Source organism: Larimichthys crocea, chromosome VIII, assembly GCF_000972845.2.
Source record: "Larimichthys crocea isolate SSNF chromosome VIII, L_crocea_2.0, whole genome shotgun sequence".
NCBI lineage: Eukaryota > Metazoa > Chordata > Actinopteri > Sciaenidae > Larimichthys > Larimichthys crocea.
The window spans coordinates 23,854,220-23,869,285 of NC_040018.1; the positions used below are offsets into that span (position 1 = coordinate 23,854,220).

At 39.5% G+C, this 15,066-nt stretch overlaps 1 protein-coding gene across 2 annotated transcripts in view; it reads right to left on the reverse strand.

The window, feature by feature from the left end:
• Positions 1–15,066, reverse strand: part of LOC104920738 (synaptosomal-associated protein 25-A) — a 34,391-nt gene that overhangs the window by 1,783 nt on the left and 17,542 nt on the right. Inside the window, exons 5-8 of one of the 2 annotated variants that reach the window (XM_027281759.1) lie at positions 8,866–8,914; positions 5,283–5,400; positions 1,794–1,913; positions 520–664 (exon numbers count right to left, since the gene is read on the reverse strand). In XM_027281759.1, coding sequence (XP_027137560.1) covers positions 520–664; positions 1,794–1,913; positions 5,283–5,400; positions 8,866–8,914 — 432 coding nt within the window. Of the gene's footprint in view, positions 1–519; positions 665–1,793; positions 1,914–4,939; positions 5,058–5,282; positions 5,401–8,865; positions 8,915–15,066 lie in introns of both variants that reach the window. The other variant, XM_010733092.3, reaches the window with a different exon arrangement.

Sequence of the window (15,066 nt, forward strand, 5' to 3'; positions counted from 1 at the left end):
TTGCCTTTCACAAACTTACTTTACCCACAGTTCTGACATTACACTGTTAAACTCTTTGTGACTTTCACGACATGTCTATATCTAACCACATTCTGGTTCACTTCATAGTTTTCCATGCCACCTGTTCATTAATACAAGCAGGCCTATAGAAAAAATTGTTTCACAAAGTAGTCTTGAAAATCGGTTGCCCGTTGTAGCCTCATAATTATCTTGTTTCATAAAAACAAAAAAAGTGTATTTGTATTTTCTCTTTGAAGGATATGAAGCATCACAGTTATAAATGTGAACCCAGCTCTATTTTTATCTGCCTTCAACTAAATGTTTCTTCACTTACTCCACCAACTAGGAGAGGCTGTTGCCTGGTAACTAATGAAACTGACTTGTTTCCCGTCAATAAGTATGAATTTAGAACCGTGGAGGGTCAATTACATCAAAGTCGTGCAGTTCTCTCAAAGTGAAGCACCCTTTGTCACTAATTATTCATACTCATTTTCCATGGCGGTGCTCATGGTACAGTACCTTCTCCATGATCCTATCGATCTGGCGATTCTGGGTGTCGATCTCCTGGCCCATGTCCAGGGCCATGTGACGCAGATTGCCAATGATACCTCCCACCTGCTCCAGGTTCTCATCCATCTCATTCTCCCTGGCGTCATCTGTTACCCTGGAATGCAAAGGAGGATATAATATGTTGTCACAATGGTTTCCTGGACTTCAAATACTGTGACATGTAAGGATAAAACAACAAGATGTACTGGTTAAAGTCCATGTACAGTAAGAATAATGTGCTCTGAGTTTGTCAGTTCAAAGAAGAGAGTAGTATCAACCACCCAGCCAAATTTGAATGATTAAAAATATCGACAAGTTCATAAAATGAGGTGTCAAAATCAGGTAGAAATGAGCAGTATCCTCAGCTCCAAGACTGTGGGGGCTCCACTGAATGTGATGAAGCCATGCCCACTCGTGGGTGCAGTCAAGCAGCAATTTTGAAGTGACTGAAATGTGTCAGATGAGTTCAGAAAATGACATGACTAACTTTGAAACTCTCTGAGCGAGATTAATTAATCTCTATCTCTCTGCTAGGGGTGCAGGGGTTTGCTCAGGGTGGCCTCAGTGTGTCATCGAGCCACACTTTAAGGACCGCCCAAAAAATCCTGGACTGAAAACTGGTGAAAAACTGTTTTAACCTCTAACATTTCAGAAATATGTTGTTTTTTTATGTTTTTGTTTTTAGCAACTATTTTCCAACTACGATTTAAATTGCATATATCTCCCACACGACCTGCTTTATCATGTTATTCAGAGTGTTTACATCAATCTGTCAAGAGTCCTGTTTTTCACTTGGATCCATGAGCATATTATAGTACTACTCCATGACTCCCAACCAGAGGGTCAGTGCTCCCCCAGAAGGTCACAAGATGATCAAAACAAATCCCTGCTACAATCATTTGAATACATTTTGGCTATACTTAACATGTAATTGTTGGAAAGTCGGGTAAAATTTGGAAACCAGTGGAATAACTCATGTCCAAATTTGTTGCTCCACGAATTAAATATTAAGTAAATTAATATTACATTTCATTAATCCCCCAGGAAACTGTGTACGGTATGAAAATGCAAGGTTACTCACATGTTGTGCATACTGATGGTGAAATGTTTCTTGAAAAGTCAAAATGGATGGTCTATTTCAAGTGTTTTGTAGAATTGTGTGAATGTAAATTTTACACAGACACAAAGAAACAATCGAGCATGCCAGCTACATGCAGACAAACACACCTACACACACACTTTACCTGCGGATGAAGCCCCCACTGATGGCCATCTGTTCACGTTCGTCCACCACTCGAGCACCTGGCTGGCTGTTCACCACTCCATCCTGGTTCGCTCCCCAGGCCTGGCCCCCGCCCTTAATCCTACCACACACACATTTCAGTCAGGGCCAGTGTAAATGTTGTATTGTGTGTGCTCGTGTTTATGTGGGTGTGCATAAATGTATTTGTGCATGTGCACTTGTTTATTTGTTTGTGGATATAACTAGGACTAGGTGTCCTGTGGATGTGCGTGTGAATATATGCCGGTCAGCACGTGTGACACTATGGGTGTGTGTGTTTGTGCACTGGAGCGTGAATGTGTATATGCATGTCTATGTAAGTCCAAATTTTATAGCAATTCACTGTCAAAACATATACCGATCATGAATATATGTTTAGAAGGCATTGCATAATATGACGTCAAACCAATTCACCTGCTAAAAGCAACATGGCAGCCACGTATGATAAACTTACATGCATTTGCAGTCTGTTGGTGAATAATTGATCTAAACATGCAGATCAATTGAATACAGTATGTGGCTTGTGACAGAAAGTAATTAAGTCGTCTTACACAAGCACATACAGAAGACGAGCGCAAACACAGAACATAAAACACGGACTTCAGTCGGAGGGGACACAAACACACACATAACATAAACATGCGGGTTGAGAGGACATCCAAGGCGGAGACAAAGTATACAATGTTTGACATGAGAGGGGATAACACATAAAGAGGAACAGGATCAGACACATGCTGTATCTATTAAAGAAAGCGGAACAGTTAGAGACGTTATAAAAATATTTAAAAAAAGAGAAAACAACAACAAAGCGAACAGTGACCGTTTTGCATGCAAGTCTGAGTAGCAGTGATCAGCCCTTCATTTCATCTGGATGGATCGATCTGTAAGATGATACACTGTATACAGTCAAATAAGCAAATTTAATTCTTAGCGTTTGTTTAATAATGCTTGGAGTTCCTGATGAATGGAGGTCACCACTGAGGACAACACAATGAACAAAGTTTAAGCTATTTAAAAGTTTTGTTTGTTTACTTTTCAATGAAAGATGACTCCTGTGTGTATCATTCTGTCTTGAGGTGGTAAACCACATCCATCAGGTGCTCCAGACAGTTTGTAACAAGCAAGAATTATTTCTCTTATGCTATTTGAACCAGGGCTGCCGTATAAAGAGTCTACATCAGATGAAACACATGACATAACCACAGGATTACGTAACAAGTGGTTCATGGTAGGGAGGACCAAAGAGCTATAGAATAGACAAGATCTGAACCCCAAATAAATCCCATATGGAAGGACCAAAAGCAGCAAACTCTTAATATAACTCCCAATAATACCTTCATATAGAAAACAACAAATGAAATCCAAAATTAAGTAGTGACTATTAGAAAAAACTGACAGCAACTCCTACAAAATGACAGCTGTGATGCAAATAAAGCAGATTAGTTACATGTGCTACTGATCCTGTTCAGCCCTGTTGTGGAGGAAAGAATCGTCTGTTGTTAAATTGTCTACTGATGAATTTAATCTTCAGAGTGGATATATAAATGGTGGTAATAGACAGTGAAGACAAAGAGAAACAAATACTAAGTGTCCCCTCCTAATACCTGACGAAGAATATCTGAGAAACCTCTTGCTGCAAACTCAACACAAATACAGCAATCTAGTCATTTATTTCACCAGTATAATCATTTATCTCTTGGTTTGTCAGCCACTTGTGTTTTCTATAGCTCTGAGATAGACAACTGTATACAGTACAAGTATTGGTCCCAGAGTATAGTAGGCTCAGACATGACTCAGTGGCCATTGTTTGGCTGTCACACAGGAGTTTGGCAAAACTGGAATTGGGAATCCACCTTTATATCAAGGCTTTTAAAGTACAAATACAAATTTAGTAGTGTTAATATTAAAATGATAGCACCCAATGTCTAGTGTAAAGTTTGCCTCACTCTTGTATGATATTTCATTATGGAGGAATGTCCTAAGGGAGGAGAGGCAGGGGCCAATTGAGGAACCTTTTCATTACAACTTATAAAATGAAGGTCATGTGCCAAAGTTGGTGTACTGAAAAGTAAGTTGGACATTTTAGCTCTAAATGCTTGAGCACTCAGACCTTGCAATGTAAGTTAGTTAATTAGATAGATTGACAGAATTTGTATGCTAAATCAGCAGCAGACTAACCAGCTTAGCTCAGTACAGAGACTGTAAACAGGGCTAGCCTGGCTCTGTTCAGAGGTTAAAAGACATTTGCCCATCAGTGACTCCAAAACTCGATAATTAACACTTTAATCCCCTCCCCAAGCAAGAAAGAGAATAAGTGTATTTCCCAAAATGTCAAATTAGTCTGATCTGACTAATTCAACAGGTTTCTTAGCTGCAAGTATCAAAAAATATTGTATTAATATACTCTCTTTTAATCAATAAATTATGTAATGTAAAACATCAACTTTAATACACTGTTGCACATAAAGTTGGAATCAAGTATTTTTGCCTCTTGTCATAAAATTGAGACTGTTATTTATTCCATATATAAGGTGTATCTTCTCAAAACTTTATTGATCAATCTCTTCCAAACATATCACAGTAAAAATGAAACCACAATTAACCCGGACTGAAAACAAAATGAGTCCAACTTAATGGCCAACAGTGGCTGCAAAATGGATGAAATCAGTCATTTGGTGTAGAAGGCAACTAGCTGATTTATTCTTTGGTTGGACTTTGTACACAGCATGATGCATCATAAGTGTTAGGGTGGGAGCTCAGGTATGAGTGGGGGTTGTCGTGGCCCAGATCCCTGCTGATGCTGCTCCCTGCTGGAAGAGAATATCTCATCCAATGTGGAATGAAGGGCTTTTGGGGACGACAGCCATGGAGGCTGGAGAGCAAATTAAATGACATGAGACCCTCTGAACTTAAGCAAACACACACATCCACACACACATGCATGCAGGGCTTGTGCCTGTTCTCAGTGTGTGTCATTGTGGCTATGGGCCACTAACTGCTCACACCACAGTTCACCATGCTCTATTCACCAGAAGCAGGCAGACGGATAGAGAGGCAGGAAGGCAGGCACTGAAACACATGCAGTCAGGCGATACAGGCAGCACCTACTTGTTACAGGGACATGAACATAGACCACAGAACTGTCCTAGATTGTTCAAATTCTTTTCTGCATCCTTCATGTCCTTATTGATTTGGTCCATCCCCTCCTCGATGCGCTCCAGTTGCTCTGATTACCAACACATTGTCATTTTTCCAGCAAAAGAACGAAAGCACATGAAAAGAGAAGAGAGGAGGAAGAGGTTGCGGGTGGAAGGAAGGGTTGGGAGTAGAGAGGGGAGACAAAGGAGAAGAGACAAAAAAAGACATTGACTGTGACAAGAGAGACATCAGACATCACCACCACCACCAGCACTGGACAGGCAAGAGCTCGGGGCTCCTGGCCGGTACCTACTTTTTAATACATGGGCATATCAGACCACAGCATTGTCCTAAATCTTTTAAATCTTTCTCGGCCTCCTTCAGGTCTGCGTTCACCTTGTTCATGCCCTCTTCCACACGATCAAGTTGTTCTGGTGAGGACAAAGGCATGAGAGTAGTGAAATAAATGTGACTTGTTTTTCTAGGGGTGGCGCTCTACTCTACAGTGCAAGGGGCAAAATGTTTTGCCTAGATGCAGAAGGCAAAGCAGGCAACAAGCTTTGAGAGTATCTGGGGATTCCCATTGACACAGTGACAAAAAAAAAGAAAAGAACTTCTTCTTCTTCCTCTGTTGCTTTGCGCATCATTCAGGCACATGATGTCACTAATGCTTCCTTACTCAGATGCTCACAGAGCTATAAAAAGCTCTGATTCAAGGTCAGACCCTCTCTCTGGCTGGTTAATGGTTATAGGACATGATGGCAATCATCTCCATCAGTGGAAAGGGTCATTTTGTCTTCCAGGACTCCTACAGTTTGATTAGTTACATCGTAGGGCAGGGCAGAAATGATCATATAACACCGACTCAAGATCCATAGATATGAGTGCTCCTGTTGGACTTGAAGTATGTTCAGTATGTCTACAGCTCTGCTGAAGCTTCCAGAGGCTTTATACAACATACACAACTGTAGTGAAGGAGATTGAAGATTAGTGAAATTAAGTCTCCACAGAGGATAGTAAATAACTAACCTTGCTTGGGTGTTAAATTAACAAAATTATGTTATAGACCCTTGCATATGCTGTACAGACCTCTGCAATCAGGGTCAAGGTACATAATAATAAAAAATACAATTAGTTTCTCAGTTCTGAAAGTTTGCTCCTTTTTTTTTAATTTTACTCCATAAATGCTTTTCATGACTCAACTCTCTTTCTTCTTCTTCTTCTTCTTTTTTTAAAATTTCGTTCTCCAAAGCCAGAGCAGTTTACAAGTACACAAAACTTTTCAAAAAGTAGGGGAGAGAACACCAGGATTTATTTTATCAGCTGTAAGGTCTATTATTATTATAATTATAGATCTATTATTACTTGAAGTTTACCAACCAAGTGCAACACACAAGCACTTGATGTCCAAATATGGTGGTAATCCCAGGCAAAGCGAGGGATTGAGTGAATGAGAAACTTGAGAGAGAGGGAGGCATCGTTTATCTCTCCAGCCTTCGACAACCAGGCCAGACTTTAGTGTTAAGTCCCCCAGTTGCCTTTGTTGAGAAATTAGTACAATGGGCTGTTTCCACAAACACACCCTGCAGCTTTAATCTACTGAGTTTGAAATGATCATTCAGGAGTAAATTAATTCAGCAACTGGCGCCTTGTTTTATTCCTCAACTGCACCAAAAAAAGTGTTTTGAATTTTCTTAGTGCTTTGATTTGCAAAAAAAAAAGAAGTTGCAATAATTAAAAGTGGGGCCATAAGATTGTTATATTATCCAGGGGAGTCCTGTTTTTGTTAAGTAACATTGGGGATAATTCTTCTACCCTCTTAAATCACTTTACTCAGTGTCAGCGGATGAAAATGAAGGCAAATGAGATGCGCTGATGTGTGCAAGTCAGTCCAGTACCTTGGTGTCATTAATTGGTGTGTAAGTAAATCCATATTTAGGTTGTCAGTGTTGAACGCTGATCGAAGATTACAGGGAGAGCTGTAATGGTCCAGTAGCGATGAAGTGATGTAGGTGCTTTAACATTTATGATTCATAAAAGCAACCACACTCCTTGTACCTTTTCAACCTGCATGAGCTACAATCAGACCAGTGTTTTGAGCTCAGAGCTAAAACATTTTGAGTTGCTTCTGCCGTGGGCCCAGTGAGGTGAAGCTGCAATCCATCAGCCGTGACTGAGGTGTAATTCAGGTCAACTTGCATGTAACAGCCAAGCAGGGAAAGACTCGATAGCTGCAGGAGACCTCCACCACAGGTAATACATCACTGCAAGAAATGACAAACCTCCTCCTATGCTCGACCTGTATATGTGTGTGTGTGCACGTGTAAAGGGCAGAGGAATTAGTTTCACCCTAGTTTACAGCTCAACAGGGCTGAATTAATTACCACAGGTTTGGCAAGCTATTATTTATGATATAAGAGTGAATAATTGATGAAAATTAAGATGGAAAACATATCAGAACTCCAACTGAAGGAGCTTGAGGAGTTTAGTAGTCATTGTAAATGGTAAGGAGGCGTAGCAGAAAGTGAGAAGGATAGAGAGAACAGTGACAAGAAAGAGCTTCATCATTATTGTAACCAAACTACAGGAAAAAGACCAGGAGAAGAAGAACGTAGAGGTCAGGAGAGAAACGTGATGGGGATGAGAGCAGGGGCTGATGGGAAAGAAGAGAAGGAGCATGAAATGGAGAAGAAGAAGAGTAGAAGAGGAAGACAGAAAGAGAGATAGAGAGAGACAGATGGGGGATCGGGTTAAGAGGACATTTGCTGAGAGGCAGAGGTAATTTAAATCTGTGAATTGATTGCCGTCCTGTGCTAACAGCAGTGAGCTGTGAGCTGTGGCAGCAGCCGTTACTCTGGGGGGCACGAAGACAGGAGGAAAGAGAAAGAGAGAGAGGTGAGTGTATGTGTGTGTGTGTGTGTGTGTGTGTGTGTGGGTTGGCTATATGTTTCTTTGACAGGCCAATTAGGCTGCTCTTTCACGCATGTAGCTAAGCACAAGCCTGTGGTAATACACACACACACACATCATCAACATACTTTAACTAGACGCTCCCCTGCACACAATAAATGTGCCTTTAAATTACACCTGTACCCACAAAACATCAGTCACTTTAATGCAGGTGCAGAAACAGGGAACTTCCCTTTAAGTCTTCAAAACATTGTCAGTGTGTTCCTACACTTTAATACTTTGACTTTTGGATCAAATGTTTCAACTCTCTTATCTCTGACCAAGATTTTCAGAATAAAAGAGGACTTTATAGAAATTATAGTGGCTGGCTTTTTTTTCCCTACGCTGTTCATGTTTACTAAGGAGGGCAGCTGTCAGGCCAACAGATACTCTCCTACATGCTCATAAGTAACAACTGTCAGCTAGTGAGGAAACTTGCTATCTTTATTATAAAATATATATCTGTAAAGGGTTCCTTGGAGCGGCAACTAGATTTCAGAGAGCATGGTTCAAAGCACTGATGCATTTGGTTTGAAGTTGTTCTACTGCTTGAAACTACTTAACATAAAGCTAAAATATAATCAGTAAGACTTAGTGAGTATATACGCATTTGTCTGATACATTAGGCATAAAAGTGCAGTAATAAGGAGGCAAAGCAGGAGGCTAGCTCAACAGGCACATCCAGTATAATTATTTTAGCCACATTAGCGCAAACTGCAGCCGAAGTTACTGCTGTAAATCTGGCACTAGCTCACAGAGAAATAAACTGTTCCTCTGCTTTAGTCATTTAAAAACCATAAAGGTCATTTTCCTTTAGGGTTGTATATTAGACTGGGACTCTAAAGTGTTACACTGGACGCACTGCTGATGAAGATTCGCAGAGCAGATTAAAAGTGAAGACAGCTGTTAGAGAGATAGTGTTGATTGTTCTCTCCCTATCAACTTACCTCCCTGCTCATCCAACATGACCAGAGTCCTGATGCCAGCATCTTTACTCTAACAGACAGAGAGACAGACGTAAGGAGAGATTGGAAAGAGAAAGAGGAGAAGAGAGGTTGGGGGAAAAAAGAGGAATAAATGTGACAGATCAGTGAAGGTCAACAGAGCAGAACAGGGCAGAGCTATCGGGGCAGCAGAGGTGGGTCAAATTACAATTTGAAATCACTTTTTAGAGTGTGACTGATCTCGTCTGGCACGAGTGAGACAGCTTGACTTTAAAGGGATATTCTGACATTTTGGAAAACACACTTGTTCGCTTCCTTGCCAAAAGTTGGACCGGAAAAATGATACTGCTCTCATATATGTGTGCTAAATATGAAGCAAGAACTAGGGGACCATTAGCTTAGCTTAAAGAGTAAAGTTTTTTTTCCTCCTAAAACTTCAGAGAAGATAAAAAAAATAACACCACAAATATAATCATGCATGATGCATGATCCTGCACAGATTCCTGGGATAAACTCGTCCACCAAATGGCATGTGCTATATTTGTTATGTTCACTGTGCTGGTACCACAGATTTGTTGACAAAGCTCCAGTAATGTAACATTCTGATTTGGCTTACAGAGCTGGCAAACGTTTAAAACACACAAGCACACACACACACACACACAAACATGAACATTCATGCAGACTCATATGCTGTTATTTCTCAGTGCATGGGCTTCATCACATAATAGCACACTTCAGTAAGCAAACAATAACCACATTAACCACTGCGCACACGACAAAACAACAGCTTTGTGCTCTCCATGAGCCGGAGGCTTCCTTTAACAGATATTAAAGACCAAAGGCCGTTTACGCATCAGTTATTTTGGATCAAAGTGTGCTCTGACCTTCTTGGAGCAGTGATAGAAAGCGGTGCTGGAGGCCAGTTAGGCATGCCACTGATATTAGTATCAATCAAACGAACTGTGAAAGACACCATGCAGTGGCCATGGATCTTTATCAGTGTGATGTTAAATTGTAATCAATGAGCGCTCAGAAAGCGTTCTCCAGGCGACTCAAAATCAAGTTTGGAGGAGAAAAGTGGTTCATTCGCAAGAGCTTTGTCGACAAGAATCCTCATGTTTGCAAAAACACGTGCTTTAAGGCTTGTTTACCGGGGCGGTCGGTACTGTAGTGGGTTAAGCGGCCGCCCTGTGTGTAGAGGCTTCAGTCCTCACTGCAGCTGGCCCCAGTTCAAATCCTGCATTGGATGGCCATTTACTGTGTGTCATTGTTCCTGTCTATCTTCAGCTGTACTATCATAAAAGGCCAAAAAAATTATATTCATAAAGGCTTGTTTACCCACTAGGAATCATGGGAAACTATGCCAATTAGCATAGTGTGATGTGATGACATCATATTGTTCTGTTCTGGCTAATTTAACACACACACACACACACACACACACACACACACACACACACTTTGCTGTGATACGTGAGTCACCTGTAAGGACCTGGTGATTTTTTTTTTTAGCAGTTTCCCCCAAAATACCTTTCTGTCCAGGAAATGAACATGGAAGGTAGTGACAACTTTTCAAGAGATTAACAGAGATGACTCATATTTCTGTCTTTGTTTCTATGTTTGGCAGAGGTGTTGATGTAAGGCAGGTTGATTATGAAAAGGTTGATTATTAAGGTAGGTAGTAATGTTCATGGTTATGTTCTGGTTCAAAATCTATATTGTCTTAAAGATGAGGTGAATTAAAGGTGTTACTAAAATACTCAAGGTTGTGTTAAAAGTTACAATCATTATAACTTTGCCCTGCTTAAATAATGTTAAGAAAAGTCAAGCAGGCAAAGTTCCACAAGATCCACAAAAATAGAGAAAATAAGCAGTCTATTGAGTCCTCTGTAGGCTCGTATTGATTTTTCATTGAGATGACCATTCTGCTGTTTCCTGAAATCTATTCTAATTTAGGAGATGACTGCACTAGTGTGGCCGACGTGTCCACCTGCTGCCCTGCAACACAAATTAACACAAAATCTATCTTTTAGAAAGAAATACCAATCAAATGATCAATTAACTGATTAAAACTGTGCATGCTCATTTTGCACTTCCTGGCAAACTGTTTGCAACAAACTGCGCCAGGCGATTCAAATTACGTTAATTGGGTGCTTCTTAATCTGTCTGCAGCAGCAAGCAACAGAGGCGTCAGTCTCCACTTGTAGCCGTCTGTGGGCACCAAGAGCTTCATGATACTGCTTCATATTCACAGAGAGATCGGACAAAGAAAGGAGATTGCTTGGAGAAAAGTGAGCGAGTATGTTTTGTATGTCGTTATATAGGGTAACAAATTTTATGGTAACAAAAACATGATTCATCATACACAACTGAAATCAGAGTATTCAAACATATTCTGCCAATAAATCTTACACACTGGACCTTTAAATCTATAACACAAACATTCATATGTTCTGAGGTCTATATTTTTATATTAGAGGTAATGGCATAGTGATTTCTAGTCATATAACAGTGTGCATGAATATAACATCACGTCCATCTTGTGTAATGTATTCTCTGACTTCAGGCCTGACCCTGCTCATCACATCAGCTCCACAGGGGCATTGGATTTGGACTCTCTCTACTTCTCTGTGTTTATCTTTCACATTCTCCTCATCTTATTCCTCGTCGCTCTCACGTTCATCTCCGTCTCACTTTATTTTTTTCATTTCCATCTCTCTAACCTGCTTTCTTTACATTTCGCTCTCAGCCCAACAAGTAGTTTCTCATTTCTATCCCCCGCAGGCTTGGTGTGAAGATAACAGCTTTCATAAGAACTTCAATATCAAGAAAGATTAAATGAAAAATGGATCAAATGTGTTGCACAACAAAGTTCATTCATTTCTAATAAGAGAATTCATCACTACCTCACATCTCTCCACTGCTGATACACTTTAGGTACTGCACACTGTGTTTATGCTAGTAATGAGAGATTTTGCAGGTATGGCTGAACCATATCTGTGCGTTTTTTTATAAAAATTAAATAGTAATAATAATTCAATGAAAGTGCTGGTTTGACTGATCTGCTTCTCACAGAGACAACAACTCTATTGCAAAATAAATACAGTAGATCTGAATTATTTATAGGCCATTTAAAAAGTATACATAACATATATTTAAAACAATTTATTTTGAAAGATAACTGGCTCAAAATACTGTATTTCCTAAGACGTAAGCAATAAACAAGCTGGCAAATTCTGCCCACCAGCACCTGTATGAAGTTTTATCATCAAATGAAACAATTAGACAAACAAGATATAAAAGGTTAATTAGCTTCAGAGGTGCTGGTATGGTAGGTGGATTTGCTACTATCAGACAGAGCCTTCCAGTCTTTCCTTTTCCTGAAACTTTCTCTCAGTTTATTTGTGAGGAAGTAAAGCGCCACACAGCAGACGCGTCAGTCAGTTGAAGGTAGGACATTTCTGCTATCTTACAAGATAAAGGTCGTGTAGCACATTGGAACAGCGAATGAATTATGGGTCACATTTGCATGAGACAAGGACACATTACATCACTCACTGAGAGTGTTTCTACGGTCAGACCACTAAGTGACTTTGTTATACAGTCTTTTTGTCTATGGACATTACAGTGATAAAAGGCACACTCATGTTTCCAGGAAAGAATGTCCTCTCAGTAATATATACATACACATACTATGCATACTGTGTACATGAAGAGACACTCCCAATGGCTCATAGACCATGACTCATACAACAGAATGACAGCACCAGTGTCACTATCACCACTCTAAACCTCAAACTAAAACAAAGAAATATGTTTTTATTATTTGTTATGCAGGTGTATTCAGATTTAACATGTAAATATGCATTTCATATAAAGTGATTTCACAGTGTTGCTCTCACTCATGCATTTCAAATCAGAATCCATAATGATGTAGTGATACAGGTCCTGCATGGATTTTACAATTACATTTCAGGTATTAGGGTGATGAGTTCAATCAGAGTGACTTATTGAGTACAGAAGAAGAATAAGCTCTCATTTTTGGAGCTTCAGCATATAGCAAAATAGAGGCTAAAGCGAGTCAGACCTGCAGTGTTGTGCTGTAACTGTGTGGGTGTGATCCTTAAAGCTTCATGTAAGAGACAAGTTCTAGAAAAGGAGAGAAGGATTAAAGAGTGGAGGGGTGGATTTATCCTACAAGGTTATGATTTTTACTTTCTCTCCTTTATGTTTCTTAATGATTTTAAATAATATAATAAAGATTTTTGGTTTACATGAGTGGTTATGCAGATGAAACACCAGATTTTGTTGAAAATCAAGCTTTTTTTCAGAGTATATTCAAACACAACATATTCCTGAACTTAACAGTCAAATTCAGAATGTAACATTTTTAAAACTTTCACTTTGTACAAAACCTGGATGTTGAATTATCCTTGTGTAGGAAGTCGCAGTATAAACACATGTGTAATTGTGCAATGGCCTCCAAAACAACAAGACAAGAACCAGATAGCTGCCTCGTTGTTCAATCATATTCAAAATATTCAAAATTAAGTCACCTCTTACAGCCAGACTATACATCCAATTGTAATTAATATGATTAGTTATAGTTATTGACCAGACTAGCTTCAATCTGATCATGCAAAACATGTTAAGTTTATTGAGTTGATCTACTTTCTGCGGTTGGAAATATGAGTGATATTTATAAATAATAAATATATCTTGAGCGTTCCTACAAGCTACCCAGAATTTATACACGTAAGCTGAAGATTACATATGTTGAGAACGTGTCTTCTGACATTGTTTTGGTTCACAGTCAGATCTGGACAGGCCAAAACAAGCAGGTATCACTGCACAGATCTCAGAGAGATCACTGGACGAGTGTGCTCCCTGCTCTCACTGCTCTCCACTTATTCAATTAGTGTAAGCACACTATAAACCCTTTTAACACAAAGGTCACAGAGTATTAGTAAGTGCACATGGTTTACTGAAAGAAAAAGGTGCACTGTACGGTAAAAAGAGAATCACTCTCATCACCAAATAACAGAAGGTTTTAAAACACTGATATATAATTATAGATGATATTGTTCATCTATGAAGGCACGTTGAGTCTCATCCATAATCCATACTGCCTTATTGCTTCACTGCAGTCTATATTGAGTCTGTTTCTCTGGAGAGATGCTAAGTGAGAGGGATAAAGAGCATGTTGTCAGGAGGAGAGAAGCCAAAATATGAGACACTCACTGTTTGTGTCTCTTGAGTGTTTCACTGAAGGAAACACGCTCTGTGCTAACATTTTCAAATCATAGACTAACAGTTGGAAAGAACAAATGTCATTCCCTTGGCATTAACTTTAAATGTCAAATATTTAGCTACTGCCAGTGAAAAGGCTTGTCTGTCGAGCAGGTCACTGTTTAGGTCAGCCCCAGGTCTCACTCTGTCCCTGGTGGCTTTGTCTCATTAAGACATGGTGGCTGGTCCAGAGGTTAGAGCAGGGCTGTGTCTCTCAAGCCAGTGGCAGGAGTTAGGGGCCCAACACACACTCATGGAAATCTAATGCCAGTAAAAACAACTTTGAAACTAACTTAATGCTAAACTTTTCCAGCCATACAGATACTGTGCTGCCTCAAACACATGAAATGTCATGTAGGAAACAAGCCACAGTTGAACCGCTCTGTGGTACACTGTGGTAGTCTGGATCCACGTAAACATGTAGCACCACATACAGTGAGGTCCTCTATGATAAAAACATTTTAAGGTCACGATTCAATTTAAACTTTTTATTTCAAAATTGGTTAGACTATCAAGTTTTAATTTGTAAAGATCAGATTGTTTTATGCTCTGACAACTGTTATCTACATTTTAAGGTTGTTCTTTAAAAAGATAAGCTACATGATATGATGGTATCTTTTTTTAATATACCATATTAAGGTCTTATTTAAATACATCTTCAACTTAATGGCAATCATAGTTTCAATTTGAAAAGTGCACTCTCAGGCTATTACTGAGCTACATTGTCTCATCTTTGAAGTGTTTTTTCTTTGGACACTGAGCTACATTGTCTCATCTTTGAAGTGTTTTTTCTTTGGACACGTGCCAGACAAGCGCAAGTGTGCAGCTATCTATGTAATGGTTTGTGCATATGAAGAAAATGTACTAAATTGTGATTTCTATAATGTGAGCTGTCATTTTATAGGCCTGTAC